The sequence below is a fragment of the Hipposideros armiger genome, unplaced genomic scaffold (assembly GCF_001890085.2).
Source record: "Hipposideros armiger isolate ML-2016 unplaced genomic scaffold, ASM189008v1 scaffold_302, whole genome shotgun sequence".
In the NCBI taxonomy this organism is placed as follows: domain Eukaryota; kingdom Metazoa; phylum Chordata; class Mammalia; order Chiroptera; family Hipposideridae; genus Hipposideros; species Hipposideros armiger.
Genome location: NW_017731652.1, coordinates 798,641 through 820,565, shown reverse-complemented (window position 1 = coordinate 820,565; position 21,925 = coordinate 798,641). Strand labels below are relative to the sequence as shown.

Sequence of the window (21,925 nt, the reverse complement as noted above, 5' to 3'; positions counted from 1 at the left end):
ACTTTTAAATATATTTCTAGTATGAAATAACTCGAATACAGAATAAAGCATAGAAAATAACAGCAATGAGTACTTCTGTAGCTACAACCCAGCTTAATCAAAATCAGTATTTTGTTTGCTCTGTTTTTAATTAAGAAATAAAACAGATATATTTGGAACCCCTTGGTTCCCTTCTCCATCTGTCCCATTCCTTGTCTTCTTTTCCAGAAGTAATCATCATCCTGACTTCATTTTAATTGATAGCACTTTGTTCCTCTCATGTGCAAAGGATTTTTGGCATTCCTAAATTACTTGATTAGCTAATTTGTTAGCAATTCCATGGTTACTTTTTCATAAACATTGGTGTTTGTTTATTCTTACTTTATACATTTTAAACAAATGATATACCATGCACCTGTTGGGTTGTCGGAAAAGTCATGACACATTTTTGCAATGAAAAACAGAAAAATACGTCATGACTTTTCCGACAACCCAATAGAAAACAGAAAAGCATTAGCAATTAGTATATTCTTAGACAATATTTAGTCACACTTGTTTTACATCTTGTTTGGTACAGTTTATCTCTACTAGACTGAGGTTCACTTTTTTGTGTTCTGCAAAGATGTGGCCTGTTTGTTTTTCTCAAATTGCTTACTGTGCATTAATACTCAATTATATATTACCCTACAAAGTGAGACTTTTACTCTTCACTTTGGCTGTTAAGTGAAAGATTTAACATATGCTGATTGGTTGAAATTTAAGTTCAAATTAGTGAAAATGATTTTAGTTTGGCTTCAGTTAGAGAATGGTTGTAGCAAGGAACTGTACATACTTTAAAAACGATCAGAAAAATGCAGATCTAACTATTGGGTCGTTGGGAAAGTCATGACACATTTTTGCACTGAAAAACATAGGAAAATACGTCATGAGTTACCAGATGACCCAGTAAACTGATTTATTTTGTGTGTGTCTTAACAGTTTGGTAGCTGTTTAGATAGTCATTTTTTTATGAAATCAAATGACTCATCAAAGCATGGCTTCATGCTCATAGTCATTCTTCATTCACACACATACACCCAGTACCACTCTGGTCCTAATACTAAATTCTAAATAATTTACTGTAGAATAAAATAGAAATGGTTCCTGCCTGTGTATTTGCTAGTCACTAGAAACTGGTGAAAATACTGAGGAACTGTAAAGCATGCAAGGGCTTGTTTGTTTACATACTTACAGTAACTGGACTTAATTCTTTTAACTCTTGTGTCACTTAACAGCTTTAACTGTGGAGAAAATTGGCATGATCCTGTTAAATGTAAGGTAAGCTTGTCTGGCATTTTCATTTTTCAATATTGTAGTAGAGCACTTCTAAGACTTGGAAAACCACAGCCCACAATTTTGTTCTTTATCCATTAGTAGATAGAAGATTTTATTTTGCCCTTTTTATTTTAGATGATCATTGAACGTATCCAGGGAGTATTCCTTAGGAATAAATAGGCCAGCTTCTGACGTATCAGGATAACCATGGTTAAGACACCTCCCTCAGCAGGCTTTGTAATTAGCCAAGGGAAGTGACATGCCTTGGAGCTGGGCTTCCCATCAAGCTCCAGGTTCCCCATTCAGCCTCAGCCAGCGAAGGTCCTCCTTTGGTTGATTTTGTATAGACTGGACATGAGAACTACAGGATTTCCTTGATTTAAAAGGAAGTAAACCCAGTGATAATCTGGTCCTTTGGCTTTTGTAGTTAAGCTTCACTGCATTTAAGGGTTGAAGTAATTTTTCTATCCTCCTTCTTAAGTCTTTTGTTGTACCCTAACAGTTGTTGTTTTCAAACAGTGGTTGAAGAAGTGGATTAAAAAGTGTGATGATGACAGTGAAACCTCTAATTGGATCGCAGCCAACACAAAGGTTGGTATTTTCCTTCAGTAAACTGTTGGTAATGAGGAACTGATAAGGATAGGTGCATCAGCATTAGCAAAAGCAGTAAGTTTACCTGGTTAAGGGCCTTGTTTTCCCTTTTTCTTGAGTAAAGTTTGTTTTTGTTTTTTCCAGAATAATTGCCTATTAATAATTTTTCTTTATTTTAGTGTTTGAGTTTATTTTATTGAAGACTATACTGTAATATGCACACTACTCTAGAAGTTCCCTTTTTTGGAAAAACATTAGTTTCCTCTAGAAGGAAAGGCTGATAATTTTTCTACCTTGGCATTTGATACAATGCCTTTTCATAAGGATCTTGACTGCTTTTTAGCATACAAATATCGAGTTTACGCCTCCTAGCTTGGTTTTACTAGTCTAATTTGCATCTCTGTCTTTAAAAATCCCCAGGGTTTAACTTTTAAGGAGTTATTCTTTCGAGCAGCATTAAATCAGAATAACTGAGTAACTTTTTATTATGTAACATCTTTAACATGTTAAACTTCTGTATGATTTATTATCTAATATGATTTATTAAGAGAGTTGACTCTTGAGAAATAGAAGTTTGGGGATAATGTGGGTATCCCTTGGTTTTTGTTTTTTATTTTTTGAAGTGCATTGCTCAGGATACTAGTTTCAAAATTCAAACTCTTTATGACCATGAACCACTTAACACTAGACAAATATCTTACGAATGTAAGTAATCTTGAGTACCCTTGTTTTCTATCACTAAGTAATAAGCAAGCATTTGAATCCCAGATATGTACCAGCTAACCTTTTAATAGGAAATTTTATAAATATCCAGTTTTTATTTAATTCAGTCTTACATTTCATCCATATAAGAGGTGACTTGGGTGATGAATGATGGGGTTATTCATGGGCTATTCATTTTTAGTATTGTCTGTCGTAAGTGAAGATGATATTTTAAATAATATGGAGTTGTTTGACCGGTGTTAGTTATAGCTTTGTACTGTTCCATCACTCACTCAATCATAAGACAGTAAGAATAAGGAGTGCTTAAATGATGAACACACAATTTTATACCATTAGTACCCTGCTCTACCCAAAAAGCTTAAAAACTACTACTCATTTCTATCTCTCAGAAAGCATTAGCAGTGAAACAGTGAGTCCTGTCACATAGCACAAATGCCCACATCTTTGAGCAATGTATGCTTGAAATTAAATAATATTTTTGTGTTCTTTAAAACCATCATAATAAACATAAGTTGTGTCACTCATGAAAACCTTACTATAATGTCAGAAAGTGGTTACTTTTGTTATCTTAAAAAATTTCCTAGCTGAGCCTTCTTTTTTGAAAATCGAAGATTTCCCTACCAGATATACTCATTAAAGCCCCAGAATCCTTAAATATGCTTTGCAAAACTAGTATTTAGAATAGGGCGGCTAATTTTCACTAAATAGTTTGATTAAACTCTGGCCCTCTTTCTGCATCTAGAGAAATCCCTAAATATTCTAAACCCCCAAGATGTTTAATAGGAGTATAGGCTTGGGTATATTTGACTTTGTTTAGAAGGTAGATTGTTGAGGAAGAATGGCAATTTGTAATAACTAATTCATCTACTTGGTAGTTCTGAAGTGAAACTGAAGAGTTTTTCTCTTGAGGTTTCAGAAGCTTTTATTTATTATTATTAGCTCCTTAAACAGATTTATAGATTGTCAATGGTATTCTAACATATTGAGAGCTTAATACTATTTAGTTAATTATAACAGAGAAATATAGAGTGAAACATATTTTAGGCCTTGATCTTGCTTCTTTGGGAAAACGTAAAACTTCTTATGGGGGTGATTTCAAAAATTTGATTTATAATGTATGATTAAAAATTGCCATGTTGACCTATTTAAAATTACCGTAGTTTATGGGTAGTGTAGTCTGTTTCACAAAGGCTGAATTGTGCAAATAATATAATGGGTGCTGCTCCCCCCCATGTGGGAGTTACAGACATCAAACACAAATACAGCAAAACTATAAGCTTTATATTTTATTTATAGTTTTATTAAAAATAATGTTTGATTTTTCGAAAGAAAAAAAACAGGCCTGCAGGGTAATAACTTTGACTCATCAGCAACCAAAAAGTGAAATAGACGGGAATAAAAATGTGATCTCTGTAACACAGTTGTAAATGGGCCACAATGAAAAGAATTTAAAACAAGGGTATTTGGCAGAAGAAAGCTGAGAAATTCAGTAACCACAAAAAGAATTTACCAGTCCCACTTGCCTGACTCTTGAGCTCAAATTGCTTAGGCTTGAATCCTCACTCTACCATTTGCTACCTGTGTGACCTTGGACCAGTTACTTTATTATTTTTCTCTCCCTTAGTTTATTCATCTAACCAATAGAAATAGGAGTAGCACCACTATAAGGATTATGAGTTAATGCATATAAAGCACTGAGAACAGTGTGAGATACAGAAAGTACTTATTTATTGGGTTGTCAGAAAAGTCATGACGTATTTTTTTCTGATTTTTCGTTGCAAAAATGCATCATGACTTTTCCGACAACTGAATATTTCTAGATGACACTAGAGAATATATTTACATGAACAAAATGTTTTACCTCCCATAAAACTATTATTACTATGTGTATGGTTAAAAGGACTTAAAATACTTTTGTCCCCCAACCCCACTAAAACAAATCCTTAAATTGTTGTATATCTTAAAAGCCAGTAATAATGATAACATCTCATTTTCAGTAGTACTTATTAAGTGTTCGACACTGTTCTAAGTGCTTTACATGTATTAATCCCATTAAATGTGGTATTTAAAAATAAACCAAATCTAAAACTGGCTTCTCCTCAGTGGTAGTAATACAACCTAGTGTAGCATTGACACCAACTTTATAGTTTCTCTTCATAGGAATGTCCCAAATGCCATGTCACAATTGAGAAGGATGGCGGTTGTAATCACATGGTCTGTCGTAACCAGAACTGTAAAGCAGAGTTTTGCTGGGTGTGTCTTGGCCCTTGGGAACCACATGGATCTGCCTGGTAGGTTGGGGAAATGAAGGGAAGAATATGTTCACATAAGTATGTGCTATATGCCGTGTATCATGAATAAGGTTTCTACCTCACGGAAATCACCATCTAACTGGGGCACTAACCAAATGAATACACCGTGTGATCAGTGTTAGAAGTCTATACAAGATACCCAGAGAGAGGGATTAATAAGGCATATTTCACAGAGGAGGTAATAACTGAGGTGAATTTTAAGGAGGTTCAAGAGTTCGTTAGTTGAAAAAGTGTTAGAAAAAACCTTCAGGGCAAAAGGAGCAGCATGAACACAAGTGTATTATAGAATGATGGGAACGTACGTGACTTATTCAGAGGAGAGTTACATTGTCTAATATGTCTCTAGACAATAGCTGAAAACGAAGAGACTTGACAGAACCCACAGTGTGGTTGTGTTTTACTTAAGTTGCCCACTATCACACAAAAAATTTGCCCCAAACTTTGAAAATTAGAAAATTGCCCAACACAATCCAGATTTTTAGCTTCTCTTTGAAACAGGAACAGGCCTGCAGTTTCTGCTTGGCAGCAGTCACCTGGAATTGATTAGCCCTTTCAATGGGGCCTTTACTTTCTAGCTTGATATGTCTCCCCAAGACTGAAGCTTAATGGCATTTGTGTGTATCATGATGGCACTAACCGCAATTAGTAGAGATATATACCTTTGCTCCATGCATCAATTTGGGAAAATGCAAATTAGACTGAGGATGCCTTGAATTTTGAGAAAACTGGGAGCTAGCACATCTCTTGATAAAAGTGAAGTATTTCTGAGTGTTACAATATGCAAATGACCTGTTTCACTAATTTGAATTACCTGCCTATCTCCTATTGACATTTGATTTTGTGGCCCCTCATAAATTGTGGGGAATAGGAAAAATGAACGTAGATTGGGACCTGAAGTGGTTTGGACATTTATCAGAAGGATTTGAAGGGAATGACATGATTGGGCCTGTTATTTGGGTGAGAAGGTTCTGTGGTATGTTCTTTATGTACGTTATCTCATAACTGGCTGCTTTGTAGAGAGTGGATGGGAGGGGAAGAAACTGCAGGTTCAAGACAAGGTGAGGAAGGTACTTAAGACAATGGCAAGTCTTCCCTTTCATTGGAACTTTCATTAGTTTCATTAGTTAAAGGAATAGTATGAGGGATTACTTGTCTGAAGTGAATTCTGAACCAGGTAAAAACTTACTTGGTTAAGTGGAAGTAAAGAAAGTGATTTTGCCACTGTCAGAGCCAAGGAAGGGTGTTTGGGTTTTAGCAGACAGGTATTCTGGACTTGACGGAGGCAAATTGGAGGATTAAGGTTCCCAGAAATTAAATCCACTCTATTTAAACAAGCAAAGTGAAGGAGAGGGAGTGGGAATGAGTTATTAAAGAGATGTATTTTTGTGTGTAAGATAATCTCTGATCACAACTTAAATTTTGAATGAGCCATAGTGAAAACTGAAAAAGGGCACAAAACGAATGATGGGTACAGAAGAATAAAGAATGGCATGACCAGAAATGTCCGAACTGTTGTCCATGTCTTGCCTTTCCCCATGGCTAACATTGCAAGTCAGTCATGCTGTGCTTTCTTGTCTAAATCTGAAAATGCCTCAGAACCCTCAAAATAGCCTTCCAAGTAACACAACCAGTCATCTGGCCTGAAAATCCCTAATAATGGTGCCAGACTGATTTGAGGCTTATAAATACCAAAAAAAAGCATCAAAAGGAAAATATTTAAGGATGTATCAGATAGAAAGAAGAGGTGTTAGTAGTTGACCAGTAGAGGGCAAGGAGAGGTGATCTTTGGGCTAAATGAAGTAGAGTAATTATTGGTAAGATAGGATTATAAGCCAGGCTAGGGGAAATGAATAAATCCCCTGACCCAGGTGAATTGTGGTCTGGGCTACTTTAAAAACTTGAAGATGAGATCACTGAGTCATTATTGGTTATTTCTGAATAATTTTGGAAAATAGGAACCCAAAGACTAGAAGCAGACAAAACATAATTCCAGATTTTATGATCGATTACAGAAGCTACGTATGAATCACATAACCAGATTCAAAAGGTATTATTAGGATAATGAATTAGGGATGTTTTGTAGATCTCAGCAAGATATTTCGGTGTGGACTGAGAAGTTTGTGGCCTAGGCTCTGAATAGAGACAGGGAGGAACATTTGGGATTAATTAAATGATCATTTCTTGGAGTATGGTTAACAGATTTGTGTCTTCCTAATGGAATGCTTTAAATGGTTTGCTGAAAAGCTTTGTACTTATTTATTTATTTTTACATAAACTGTACTGCTTTTCTGGTCAGTTTTATTAATGACATTCATGAACTAATAATCTGAGACTCTTGCATGCATTTTGGGTTAACATCAAATAGGGTTATTGAATATATAGACCATTAAAATCCTGAAGAACTTGACAAGCTAGAACACTGGATCCAGTTTAACAAGGTTTACATTAAAATCAAAATTCTTTCTTTAGCTCTACAAAGATCACTGGTAAAAGATTCTGGAGACATGACAGCAGCATGTGAACAGTAATACTCACTGGCTAAGAGCCTGGGCCTCAGCTGGCAGACACGCATGAGTTTAATTCCAACTTGGAAACTCTAGTTTTGCAACCTTGAGAATGTTACTTATCTTCTCAAAACCTAGTTCTTCATCTGCTCAATGAGGATAATAATAATACACATGTTATAAGGTGATTGGGGGGTTAAATGTGACAGTACATTTCAAGTTCTTACTAAGTGGATTGTATGCAGTAAGCACTTGGTAAATATTAGCTGCTTCCATGATGGAGGCTCCCATACGGGAAGAGGTAGAGTAAGCAGGACAGGGACCAGCCCGCCTTAATCATCTCCACTCAGCTTACTGCTCTGGGCAGGCTTCCCTCTGCCCCTCATTTTGTGTTTCATTCGGATTTCAGTGACGTATAAACTGTATTAGCATGTAGAGCACATAAGCAGCATCTCTTACATGGTATTCTGTCAGCTGTTGGTGCTCTGGTGTATAAAAGAGAAGAAGGTGAGTAACTGGAAAAATTGGGAGTATTTGGCCTGAATAATAGTCAGCCTAGGAGATGAGATGAGATCTCTTCAGAAATTGAGTTAGAAGTTCAAACTACAGTCAGTAAATGGAAGTTCTAGAATGACAGTGTTTTCTAATGATTGGAGGTGAGCTGATTTGGAATGGACTGCCTGAGGAGGTGGGAATTCCCTGTTACTGGATAGAGAACTAATAGACTGTTCTAGAGAGGATTCCAGCTCTAGGTGTGCGTTAGATTCAACAACATGGAATTCCTCCCCTTCAGCCTGGTGACTCATTATAATGGTAGAACCCTGGGTATTTCAACCCTTCAGTGTATCTCTCTATAAAGGAGAATATTGGTTCTAGGTATTAATCCGGGCTAAAATTCTGTGCTTTGTTCCCTTTTCATTGATTTATGGCTTTATGGAATCCTCTTACTTTACTTTAAGGTACAACTGTAATCGCTATAATGAGGATGATGCAAAGGCGGCAAGAGACGCTCAGGAGGTAGGTGCATTTATTGGGGTAACAGTCGAACAGGGTGTGCATTGTGTGTTTATTGGGAAATAAATTAGCAGAAGTTTTCAATTCTGAAAGATTTATGGAAATACACTCCAGTGAATACTGGGTATCTATGTAGATTTAGAAAGGGAATCTTATCCAAAATGCCTGTCATGAGCATTCCTATTTATAGGTTTGTTTGCTTTCTTTTTGTTCTAGTCATGCAGTACAATTCCAGGTTTCAGTAGTCAGGGTGTCAAGATTTTCTATCCCAGGCAAGGAGACTAGAGAACAGTATTTGCTAAATAGTTCTGCTGCTGTTTATGTGCAGCCTCACTTATTTTTAATTCTTTATTGTTTTCTAACCTCATTGTTCATCAGGTACTCTAATGATCATAGGTGGGCTCCTTTGGAATGGACTGCCTCAGGAGATGGGGAATTAATTCCCTGTTACCTGATAAGGAAACAACCACTGTTATAGAAGGGATTCAAACATTAGGTGTTAATTAGATTGATTTTACAGCACTTTGAGTTGTTTTCAGGATGGTGATTCTGTCGTTGTAGACTCCTGGAATTCCTTACATTCATCCATTCCATATTGAAATTCCCCAGTTGTCCCCAAAATATTTTCAAATGGTTTTCCTTGCCAGGATGCAATCCAAATACGATCTGTTTCTTCTTGTTCACTTTGTAAACATTTCCTTAAAATTTATTTCTAATTAAAATAGCATAAATTTATTTCTAATTAAAAATACCATAAACACAAAAGAATGTATATAAACCTAGTCTGTTATATTGTTAGAAGTGAAAGTTCTGTGTCTCACTTTTTTAAGAGACTGGAAAATTATATTTTGTATTTATAAATGATGAGTGGTGTTTCACAGACATTCACAATAAATTCCAATGTTGATTTAAATTATAGTCATTATAATATTACTGTTTAAACATAAAACCAGCTATAACCTCTTATGCAACTATATAACCGAACCAGAAGAAGTATAAAACCAATGAAACTCAAGTTAAAATTAATTTGACAGATAAGTTGTTTGCTGGAATTAAATTACTGTTGATAGAATGTTATATGGTTGTTTTGTTTTTAAATTTAGTGTAATTATACTACTAAGTGCTATGTGATAACTTGTCCTTCTGCCTGTTTTCTATATCTCAGTGTAGCAAACCTTCATTCCTACATCACATCATGATTTGATTTGATCAGAGTTCAGTATTATCACTTATTTTTCTCATTCGCCTGGTACAGTTATACTGTAATACTGCTTGATGCCAATTTTAGCCATTTCACAAATGTTAAGGCCTGAAATAAAATTTTGGTTCTGTTACAAGTTCATTCAGAGGATTCAGAGTGTTTGTGTTTTATTAGGTTATCATCATCAGATTTTTAAATATTTTTAAATTCCATGGTCTTTTTAGACCACATCATTTGGCACCCTGACCCAAGTCACATCTAATATCTTTAGACTCTGATTTGAGGCATATCACCCGTGTAATTTTGATATGAATGTTCTGAAATCACAGTCATGGTTTACCAGCCTCTCATTTGGACTTAATTTTACTGTTGCATTTTTTATTTATCTCAGTTTGTCATTGCATCTCCTTCTGTTGTGGTGTGGTTTTTTTTTTTGTTGTTTGTTTGTTTGTTTCCTTAGCCTTTTTCCCTTATGGCTTTCTACTTCTGGTTTAAGCAATTACGAATGTCTTAGATCATACTGAAGAGATAAATTTTTCTAAAACTGTTTTCTAACTTTGATAATTCTCGAGTCCACAGAGAAATGTTCTTTATTCTCTTTTGCTGCATTCAATTTTTCCTAATTACTGTAGTGAGCTTTTAGTTTTTACTTACCCTGAATGAAGAGGAGTGTAGCTAGATCTAGCCAGATACAGTATTTGCCAATAGAGGAAATGTATGGATTATCCTTGGCCTCACCGGGTTTTCATTTGGGTACTGGTAGAATCCCTTTCTGGGATCTACAGGGAGGGAGGGCGGATTATTGTGCGTATTTTCTAAGCCAGTTTCTAATTCCTAGGTTTTAGATGCTGGAATGCATTAATTTTCTAGTTCACACCTACTGGACTAAATTGGAGTTTTCTGATCTTATGGATGGACAGGGAAAGATTTCATATGGGTGCCTTTGTTTGTCTGTTTAGTGGGAGCCATGCCTTCTAGAATAGAGCACACCACTGCACACCCATCTGGCCTTTTCTTACTTCCTCCACTTCTATACTCTGGCCTAGTTTTTATTAGGAATTGTAGTCTTAAAAAAGTACTAGGCGATTGGCACTCAGTCCAGAAAGCGTTGGTGGTACTTTGAGTGCCTGGGGAAGATGTACCTGTGTTGTAGAAAGCTTTTGATTTAATATACTGAGCCACAGTGCTGACAGTGGTGGACATTGGAATTTCCTTATTGTCTAGCTCAGAGGTCGGCAAACTGCGGCTCGCGAGCCACATGCGGCTCTTTGGGTACGTTCCATCTCAAAAGTTTGCCGACCCCTGGAAGAGCCAATCCTGTCCCTCACAACAATTTAAAAATTATTCGAGAGCCATAAATGTATTTTTACATAATCGCTGTTATGTGAATAATACCCTTTAAAAATTTTATAAATGAAGCTATGATAGTTTTATTTTCATTTTCAATTTTACTTCAGATCCTGCGGCTGGCGAGCTGCAGTTTGCTGACCCCTGGCAGCTCTTCCGTCTCAAAAGTTTGCCGACCCCTGTTCTAGACAGAATTGTTGGTCATGTTAAATCAAGTCCTCTAATATCGTACATTTTAATATGGTAATTTAGGTTTTCCATTTCGTCTTGGGAATTTGACAGTTTTGAAAATATTGGTGCTTTTGGCAAGCATGATAAAATGCCAAGCAGATTACTTTCCATGTGTTATATGTTTAGATATAATTGGCATAATTTTTAGATCATTCATATATATATATATATGTAGTAAAATAACATTATATTTTAACCTAATAACGATTAGATGTCATTGGCATAATTTTCCAATGGATAAGCATTGATTTTGTTACCTATCTGATTTGAGGTAACATGGCTTGTGTAGGTTTTTTGAGATATTTCAATGTTGTAAGATACTGGATCATGTGATTGACTAATTCTGTGGTTCAGAGTTAGTATTTCTAAGAAAGAGACCAACCATAGGGCCCTAGTAGTGTCTGTGCTGTTCATTGGCTTTAAGGCACAAGGAGAGGAAGAGAAGGTGATAGTAAAAGAAAAGAACTATGTATGTGGTGAGAAATGCTTTTATAGTGGTTGCATTTAATAAGCATTTATTAATCATTTTCTGCATATTAGGTACTAGAGGTAACAAGATTACTTTTTTCAAAATCTATCTCTTGGAGATTTACAGTGTAATGGGAAAGATCTATGTAAATCATTTTTGCAGTATGATAAATAATATAAAACGAATGTAGACGAGATATCATATTGTTTTTTTGGTAATACTTCATGTGTCTTTACATATATTTTATAATTTACACTATATATATTTTGAAAGCAGTACTTTGTTAATGTCAACTCGCCAGTATTTAGATGTCCCCATTTATCTCATAAGTTTTCTTTAATAGTTGGTTTGAATCAGGATCCACAGATTTGATATCTCTTGATATTTCTTGATAACAGACCAGTCTCCTCTAATCTTTTGGTTATTCCTGTCTTTTCTTTTTTTTCCTTGCTGTTTATTTGTTGAAGAAACTTAAGTCATTTTGTGCTGTAGAATTTTCCGCATTCTGGATTTTGCTGATTGCAACTTCCTGGTGTTATTTGTTATTTAATAGGTTCTATCCCTATATTTCTTGAAACTGGTGGTTAATTCTAGGTACTTGAATTCAGACTCAGCTTAAGGTGGGGTCGGGGCGGTGGAAAGGACACAGGACACTTAGCTGGTGGGACAGTATACTTTCTATTGGAGTATATCAGGAGTTACATGATGTTTGGCTGCCTCTCTGTTATGTTCTCTTTTAAAATAGTGCTTCTTGTTTTACACCTTAGTGCATACTGTAGAACAGTGATATCTAATAGAACATTCTGTAATGGTGGAAATGTGCTTTATCACCACTGTCCACTTTGGTAATTACTGACCACATGTGGCTATTGAGCACTGAGGAACTGAATGTTTCATTTTAATTTAAAAAGCCACGTGTTTCTAGTGGCTGCCATATTTGGAAGTACAGCTATAGGACATTGAAAGCAGCGTTAAATAACAAAGCTAGCAGAGGATGTCTGTCTGTTCCTGATTTTAGCCAAATTCCTATACTGTTTCATCAGTAAATATATCAGCTTTTGTGTATATATAATACACCTGTTATAATTATGTGACCTTAATTTTTCTTCATGGGACAGCGATCTAGGGCAGCCCTGCAGAGGTACCTGTTCTACTGTAATCGCTATATGAACCACATGCAGAGTCTGCGCTTTGAGCACAAGCTGTACGCGCAGGTGAAGCAGAAAATGGAGGAGATGCAGCAGCACAACATGTCCTGGATCGAGGTGCAGTTCCTGAAGAAAGCAGTCGATGTCCTCTGCCAGTGTCGTGCCACACTCATGTACACTTATGTCTTCGCTTTCTACCTCAAAAAGAATAACCAGTCCATTATCTTTGAGGTAGGAGTAGTGACTGCATGGGGAAAACCCTAGTGTCACAGGACTGCTTGGTCTTTCATACATAAGATACATGCATAAAGTTTTTAAGTTCCTAACTGCCCAGAAAATGTGGGTTATAAGTGTAGTATGAGGAAGATATAAGAAACTTAGACTTCTTGTCCTACACTATATTCAAATACATGTGGTTTAGCCAGCAAGCGATTAATGTGTGCAGTCTCTGGAGTTAGCCCTGACTTTGAATTTTGACTTCATCACTTTTTGCTCTGTTGACTTGGAGCACATTACTTAACCTCGTCTCTATCTCTGTTTTAAAATGGACATAATACTTTCCTAGGATGTTCTGAGCTTTAAGTGAGACAATCCATGTCTATTGCTTATGTAGCACCTGGCACGTCAGTAGTTCTGAATAAAAGCCTTTATTCAGGCAAAAGTAATATATGGTATTAGAAGTTAATATGGTGGTTACCTTTGGTGGGGGAGTAATGACTAAAGGGGGTTTTTTAGCAGTAAAGGTTTTTCAACTAGGGGTGTTCATTTAAAATTGATGCATGAAAAACATTGATGTTGATAGATGACTAGAGATAACAGACTAGCAGACAGGAATTTAGATGGGTAAATAGTCGGAACTAGCCATAGCAATAAAAAATAATAAAATTTTCATCTTCCATACAGTGTTCTCTTATAAAAATGCACAGCCAGATGTAAGCAAGAATAGGTTTCCATTTTTTCCTTGAGTTTATCAAACAGCAGTTCTCAGAACTATATAAGATTCCTAAACACTCTTTAAGTCCTTTCAAATTCTTGATATTTTTCCAGAGGTTAATGGGTAAATCTTTAGTTCTTTCAACATTTAACAAATTGTCCTGGAAAAGAGAGGACAAGTTGTCAGAGGCAAAAGCAGTAAAGAGCTTTACACATACAGTTAAAACTGCCTGCAAAAATTATGGGATCAGTGTTGAAAGCAGCCAATAGGCAAGGGAGCAGCTAACTTGATTTATCTTTTAGCTTTCTTTTGAAGCCAAAATTTACTATGTATTCTTCCTCCTCTTGCAGAATAACCAAGCAGACCTAGAAAATGCCACGGAGGTGCTTTCGGGCTACCTCGAACGAGATATTTCCCAAGATTCTCTACAGGATATAAAGCAGAAAGTACAAGATAAGTATAGGTGAGTTTTTTTTTTTTTTAATTTTATTGGGGAACAGTCATGGTCATTGGTTACACATTGCTTTCATGCAACAATGGCATAGTTGACTTTTCTAAGGAGGGCACAGCTCACAGTGGCCCATGCAGGGATTGAACCGGTAACCTTCGTGTTATCAGCACCGCACTCTAATCAACTGAGCTAACTGGCTGACCCCGAGATTTTTTTTTTTTAAATAGTTTTTGAGCCAAAGTTATTGCCGTTGGTGATCTGGAATGCCTTAGTAGTGAAGTTAGGTGACAGTGAAACTTGGGTTTATCATATTCGGTAATTGAGCGCTGCCATGTTTCTCAGAGATTACTTCTGTCCTTTGGGCCACAGATGGTAGTGCTAGGTGCACAGAGCAAAGGAGATCAGCCGTGCGTCCAGCCAGGTGATACTGCTGCTTCCTTTCAGCTTCATCTGCTTAATAGCTGCCCTGCAAGAAAGAGCCTAAGAAGGGCAGTGGCCGTTAGGATGAGGGGTGAGATTAAGGTGCTGGCTGTAGTCTGGGGGCCCCGGGGTTCGTGGCTGTTGACAAGTGAGCTACCCAGGCTTGCTTTAGTTTTTATGATAATGATGTTTCCCCAAAAATAAGACCTAACCAGAAAATAAGTCCTAGCATGATTTTCAGGGTGTTCGTAATATAAGCCCTACCCCAAAATAAACCCCAATTAAGATCGTCAGCCAGACATGACTGTATTTGAATAAATGTAGATTTTTGTACATAAATAAATGAATAAAATGCATCTTTTGGAGCAAAAATTAATACCCTATCTTATTTTCAGGGAAACACGGTATGTGCTTTTTTTGCTAAGGAGAGATTTACTTTGTGCTGGGGTAGATGGTACTTCAAGATAAAAGAGTCTTAAGCCAAAGATTCACATTGTTTGCTTTCTTGGCATGGAGGTCTTTCCCCCAAAGTTGTTTCCTGGCAAATACTACTATCTTTTTAGTAGTAGTAAAACTCTGGGAATTTGGGAGACTTGGAGATTTAGTCCTAAGTAATATTTGTTCTTTCCTTAGCCAACTATAGCTACTACAGTACATCATGTTTATTGTACTTTTATAGTTAACAAAGATTTTAAAATGCTAATAAATAACTCTTGAAATTACTTCTTCCTGAAACTGTTTACTTCCCTGTAGAATGACAGGATTGAATCATATGAATTTCTAATGTCTTGCTCTAAAATTAATTCCCACACAGGGAATCATGGGTTTTGGAAAAGTACCTTTTTTTTTTTTTAGAATTTTTTTAATTGGGGAATTGGGGGAAGGGGAACAGACAAGTTGCTGTCCTTTTGCTCTTCAATCTAGTTGTGGAGGACGTTGCTTCACTGGCCCAAGCTGGCACCATCATTGCACTCTTCCCTGGTGAGGCAGATCAGTCGCCGGCTTCTGGACGGCCGCTCACTGCGGCTGCTGGCCGCTCACGCTGGCTGCTGGCTACACACGGTAGCTCATGGCAACCCACTGCAGCAATGGCTGCAGCCTACACCATCGCCGGCGACTCACGGTGGGCCCAGCTCCAGGTTGAGCTGTTGTTCAGCATCTTAGCTGTAGAGGGCAGTGTCACTGGCCCTCATATGTGGGATCCGAACCGGGGCCCTCTGGCGTCCCAAGCCAGCTCTTAACCAACGCGCCACTCGGCTGGCCCGAAAAATACCTTTTTAAAATTAGAAACAATTTGTTACATCTTTAAATCTAGACCTGAATGAAGATGTGCCATTAAAAACAAGTGTTTAGTTCCAAGTTTGGATAAACTGTAGGACAGCCCTTAAAAAAGAAGTAAATGCCTTTTTTTAATTACTAGAGACTGACAACATTTTTTTTTTCTTTGATTGCAGATACTGTGAGAGTCGGCGAAGGGTTTTGTTACAGCATGTGCATGAAGGCTATGAAAAAGACCTGTGGGAGTACATTGAGGACTGAGAATGGCCCTGCATAAAATGAACTCTGAAAACTTGACCATCTAGAGTGCTCATGCAATTAAAACACACACAACAAAACAAACACACACAAGGAGGCAGTAAGCCTGTACTGACACCGCTGGTCTGTAGAACCAGAATTCTGTTTTGTTAACAGAAAGTTTAAGTAAATTATATTGTAATAAAAAAGGTAGATAAACCATTGTACAACAGTATTCTAGGCCGCCAACAAAAGTGTGACAGACACACTAAAAGCCCTCCAACTTTAACTTGTAACGTAGCTTCGTTCTCAAAGCTGACTCCTTTTTTTCCTTTTTCCTGAGTGTAGTACAGTTAAAATTTAAAACAGGTCCTTGACACTGCTTTTCACATCCAAACCAGCCATTTTGTTGTACTTTGGTAAAGGACCTCTTCCCCTCCTCCCCTCCACATACAAATACACCCACACACACAGACGGACTCTCTTTCTCTCATACCCCAAGGTCATGAGTGAACGATGATTAGTTCCTTGTAAAGAAAATTCTTGGGGCGGGGAAGGGGGTAGGCAGCAAGAGGAATTAAACAACAACAAAAAACTTTGTATATGACTTTTAAAACAAGAGGACAACACAGTATTTTTCAAAATTGTATATAGCGCATATGCATGGACAAAGCAAGCGTGGCACGTGTTTGCATAATGTTTAATTACAAAAAATATTTATTCTTTAAAAATCTTCAAGATTATGTCTATTTGCTGTGCATTTTCTTTCAGTTTTCTTTATCTTTCCAGGGTTGAGGGTTGGGATAAAAAGCGTGTTGGTTTAGCACCTCTGGAAGACATAACTAGAGCTCTTTGATTTCCCTTTCCTGAGATTACTTTTCCCTTTCTGGTTTTGGTGTCGTTTGCTCGCCGTGCGCCTCATGCCTAGAATTGGGCCAGAGAGGTCAGGCTCTGACTAAGGCTGCGGGCCCGGTGAGGGCTGCAGCAGGGGCTCCGTGGCTGCGGGTCCATGGGGACCCGACCCCCAGCCTCATTCCCCCTGTGGGCTCATGCACCTACTTATGCCTCTGTGTGCCCGTTCATGCACACAGGTGAAGGCTTCCTGGGTCCCCGATCCCATCCAGAGGAAACGTGTCAAGTATTTTTCCTTTTTTCCTTTAATTGCTGCTTTGAGCCTTTTAAGATTTTAGTTATGGCTCTTTTCTCACCCCTTCTTTACATTAGGGTGTCAAATAGAATGTTGTTGCTTTAAATATAAATATAAATAAATAGCCATTCACTTAGTTTCAGATTGTGAATTTAAAATGGCAGATCCTGCGATTGCTTGTGTGTGTTGCTGTGGGTTCAGTTTGAAGGCCAACTCCCCTAGAACATGGTACTCCCATCTAGTGCATTTAAACAGAAATCACTGACTTTGCTTCTTTTCTATTGTCAGCAGATAGGAGAATTAATAATGCATTTTAGCTGTGATGTCCATTTTTATGAGATTTCTACTAAGAGCTATGTTAAAAGTAAAGGATGGTGGTGGTTTTATTAACTATATACCTGGTTAGGCCATTCTGGCTGTGGTATTTTTCAACAGCTCAGCATCCCTAAATCTTTCAGTTTTATACAGGAGTGCAGATTGAACTAGGCAACTATATTAAGAGGTCTTAGTAGCAAATAGAAGTGTGGGCTGATGACCTCTTTGTCTTCCTTTAAATGCCTGGCGCCTAGGGAGTGTTAACCATTTGTGGGGCAGCTTTGTCTGCCCTTGCATTGTACATCCTATTACTCCATTGGGAAGTAGGTTCGCTTTCCTCTGGCCTTTTGCCTAAGTTAGGCTTTGCTGAATCACCCTACTTTTCCTTTTAGAAAAGGTTGTTCCATGAGATGTACTTGCAATTGTTCTTTTCCCATCAAAAATCAGTGAATGTTTGCCGACTATATTATGCTGCTTCCTTAAACACTTGTCGCATTAGGATCAACTTCACCTGTTCCTTTTACCCTCTCTCCCTTGTCACCTCATCTGCACATCTGAACTTGATGTCTGCTTCTTCTGTATTCTCTTCTCCCTTTTCCCCTTCATCCATTTGACTTTATTCTAAATGACTGCATTGATCTTAAAAGGCATTTATCAAAACTAAGGAGATTTTTTTTTTTTTAAGAAAGCTTGAAAAAGTTCCTTTCCCTGGTAACTTTGAAAAGCAGCCAGAGTTGCTATCTAGATATATGTGGCTCCCTTGAAATGTTTTGTGTATGTGTGGTGTTTTTTTAAAAAAAATCTTAACCAGTTAACTGCAGTGTCTAAGTTTGAGTGTCATAAATCTCTTTACACACTCCCCTTGCAACACGTATCCAAAAACTGTGCAATTCGTAACATCAGCCCCTGCCCGTGGAGGGACAGTGCTTCTCAGAGATGCTTTCTAGTTTCCGTGTTGACACATCACCTGAGGGTAGTCAGTTATGGGTGCATTCCCTAATTTGTGTGGATCAAGGTGAACTGGCCTTTTCTACTTCCAGGCTTTTAGCAACTCTCTCCATATTTCACGGACTTCCCTGAGATAATTGCTTTCACTGCTAGTAGCTTCAGTGACTCCAGCTGGGATATGCAGGCCATCTAGTATGACAGCTTCTGCATTTCACTTCCTCAGTCTTTCTGCCAAGAGGGCTCTGTTCATGGTAGACACCAGGGTCTCCCTGTTGTCTTGAGGGAGGTTACATTGTCGTTTGGAAAGTGCATGCTTCATTTGGACAATTCACTGAGCAATAGATGGACTTTAAATTATTTACCATAACACTTTGATCCAAAGCTCAGGACACAAACCACAGTGGTAAAACTGAGTAGCATATAACATCAGACTAAATTCTGTGTAATTTGCTGCGACCCAGATTGTATGTTTTATGTGTGTTTAAATAAATATATTAAATACACATGTGTATACATACACACACATATAACAGATCCGAGACTGACTGACTTGATTTGACATGGTTGAATCTTCCGTGTAAAATGTGATTCAGCCATAATTAGGAACTGAAATTTAGTACAAGAGAGAAAAGGTCTTGATATAACAAATTCTTTTAGCTGCAAATCCAGGTATAGAGCACTTGGGGGATGGGAGGGGGCGGGTTGGTGAGACAATCAGATTGGTAAAATTGATTAAATGCTCCTAACCCTGTAATTTTGTGCATAGAGCACCCTGTGCTGTGGAAATAACTGTTCTTAGATTTTCATTGTAACTGGACTGTTCAGGTTGCCCAGAGGGAAAGAACATTCCTAATTCTAATAAAATAAACTTTTATTTTGTTATTCCATTAGTTACTTATGTTTATTTTTATAGTTGAAAGATACACTGGTGACCTCAGTCACCTGTATTATGTGCCTTACTGTTTCTACTTACTATAAAACGTCAAGATTTGCTTCAGTTTCTTTGCAGGGAACTGGAACTATCCCCAACAATTAACTTAATTAGTGGGGCATTCAGAGCATTTTCTGAAAGCTTTCCAATTTCTGTGTCTTGAACATTGAATTTAGATTGTTGTTTGTATTGTAACAGTGATATGTATTAGATGCTTAGTAGATCTTTGACAATTTTTTAAAGATAAAATATTTTAGAAGTCATTCTCAACCTCAAAACTCAGCATTACTTCCATTTAGCTCCCTCTTAGAAGCTGGTATCTCCTATAGGGATGGAGGGAGAGTTGTCTTAAAGGAAGTCCCAGGTTGGAGATCTTTGTCATTGATAGTCTAGTCAAGTCCAGATTTTAGGACTTACTGGGATCTAAAATTTTGAGAGTTCATTAATCTTCAAAGCACTTTAACATATTACCATCTAAAGCAAGTGGGGGTAGAAATTGGTCTGTTTTACAAAAGAAAATAAGGCTCAATGAGATTAACTTGCCCAAGATTTTACAATTTCTTCTATCTGGGACTCAAACTCTTCTCTAGGACTCGATCAGCATTGTACTACCTCTTTGGATCATATTTTCTTAATCTGGTCTTAGAATGACCTAGTATTCAATACCAGGAAAGGTGGTTCTTGGCTTTGGTGGTGTACTTTTAAACCACATCAAAGACTATAAATGCCTGTCACTGCTGCTGTTGGAGGAATGCTATATACTATTCTAATCTTCAATGTGATGCAGAGTTTGCAACTAATGTTTGCCATGTTTGCCTAATCCAGAAACCAGGCCTGGATAGAAAGCACTTCCCATCTTGTAGATTGGAACAGTCCTCATGAGACGACCATCACATGTGATAGTTGAGACTAAATGGCTTGGCATCATTTGATTTGATAAATAGTGACCAAGCAGCTTGCAGTTGTTGGTCTAGTTCTTTGTTCAAATGAATTTCCAGTGTAAAGAGTTTTGGATAGTTGTCTGGAACTTGTTACAGAATTTGTTTTATAACTGGTAACACAACAGCCGATATCCATCTGTTCTCAGCATTTCTCCTTGACAATGGATGACGTAGGGGGCTTTCAGAAGATACGAGGTGAGCATTATGGGGAAATCCTGGCTCCTTCAGGAAAAAAAAAAGAGGCCCCTCAGATTTTTTTCAGATTTCTTTGGGGATGAATTTGGTGTATTTCTGCTTTAGTTTAGGGAATTTGCTTCACATAATTACCCAAGATGAAATAGCCAACTTAGAAATGCTTAACTGGAAATAATCAAATTGTGTCTACTATAGGAGTAAACAGAGTAGAACAACTTCTGAAATTTTTGTTTTTTTGTGGAATTAAATCCAATTTTCAAGGCAACTGTTGCTCTTTCTCTAGTCAGTAGCATTGTGGGGAAAAATAAGAGATTGTTTTGAAAAGCAGTTTTCAGGCTGAACCATAAATAAATGTGTTCAGAGTCAGATCCAATTAGCATATAAATCACAATATGTAGCAGTTATAACAACGCCAAAAACAACTTTATTACAATAATTCAAGAGTCTCAAACTCAGATGTCAACAAAAGCCAGGTGAACATTTTAATCAACTACTCGGGGCTAAGTGGGCTCTGAGATGTGTGAATTCTCTCAATTTTGAAATGTTGACAATTTACAATATTCTTAAATGTGGGTCAAAGGAAAACTCTTGGCCTGATCATTTTTAAACTTGTGTTAGTCTTGGCTTGCAACTTAATGTCACTATCCATCTGACACACAATGGAATCACTGAGAAGCGTCAACAGAACAAAAACTAATGCCTGAGTCCCACCCATAGGGATTATGATTTAATTTGCTTTGGGTTGTGGCCTGGGCATCAATACTTTTTTAAAGCCCTGCCCCACCCCCATCCCTGATGATCATACAATGCAGTTTAAGACCTGCAGACACGGTTGAGACCATTTATCAAGATGCTTTCATAGTTTCAAAGGGAATATAGGTGAGTGCGCTGGGACATGGGGGAATAGGACTTGTGGCCAATTCACAGGCTCAGGAAAGGGCCCCCACTGGAGGCCCTAGCTGAAGGGTCTGTGATATGGCACCTCCTATGGGTCTAGTATGAAGTGCCCGCTTTCTGAGTTTTCCGGTAAGTGGAGAAAATTCACAAAAACAGAACAACTGTAAAACTGACATCAGAGTAGAATATCAACTGGCAATGTATTCTCTTCCAAGAGAGAGTAATCTGTCTGGGAAAGTAAATTAGTGTAGAGCCTGAGCCACGGTAGTTGAATGGTTATGAGCAAAGCTGTCATTAAGTATTTGTGTCATGTCAAAGCACAATTCCACTTAATCACTTAAGAGTTAAATTCAGAGCAACTGAGAGTCACAAGTTTCTTACTGTTCCTTTCATTCTTG

The 21,925-nt window shown here is 37.4% G+C and overlaps 1 protein-coding gene across 1 annotated transcript in view; it reads left to right on the top strand.

Annotated features, from left to right (window-relative positions):
• Positions 1-19,450, top strand: part of ARIH1 (ariadne RBR E3 ubiquitin protein ligase 1) — a 120,997-nt gene extending 101,547 nt beyond the window's left edge. The window contains exons 8-14 of the mRNA XM_019659600.1: positions 1,254-1,296; positions 1,813-1,884; positions 4,768-4,898; positions 8,383-8,440; positions 12,804-13,064; positions 14,118-14,230; positions 16,093-19,450. Of these exons, the coding sequence (XP_019515145.1) occupies positions 1,254-1,296; positions 1,813-1,884; positions 4,768-4,898; positions 8,383-8,440; positions 12,804-13,064; positions 14,118-14,230; positions 16,093-16,177 (763 nt within the window). The 3' untranslated portion in view covers positions 16,178-19,450. The remainder of the gene's footprint in view (positions 1-1,253; positions 1,297-1,812; positions 1,885-4,767; positions 4,899-8,382; positions 8,441-12,803; positions 13,065-14,117; positions 14,231-16,092) is intronic.
• Positions 19,451-21,925: the final 2,475 nt, after the last annotated feature.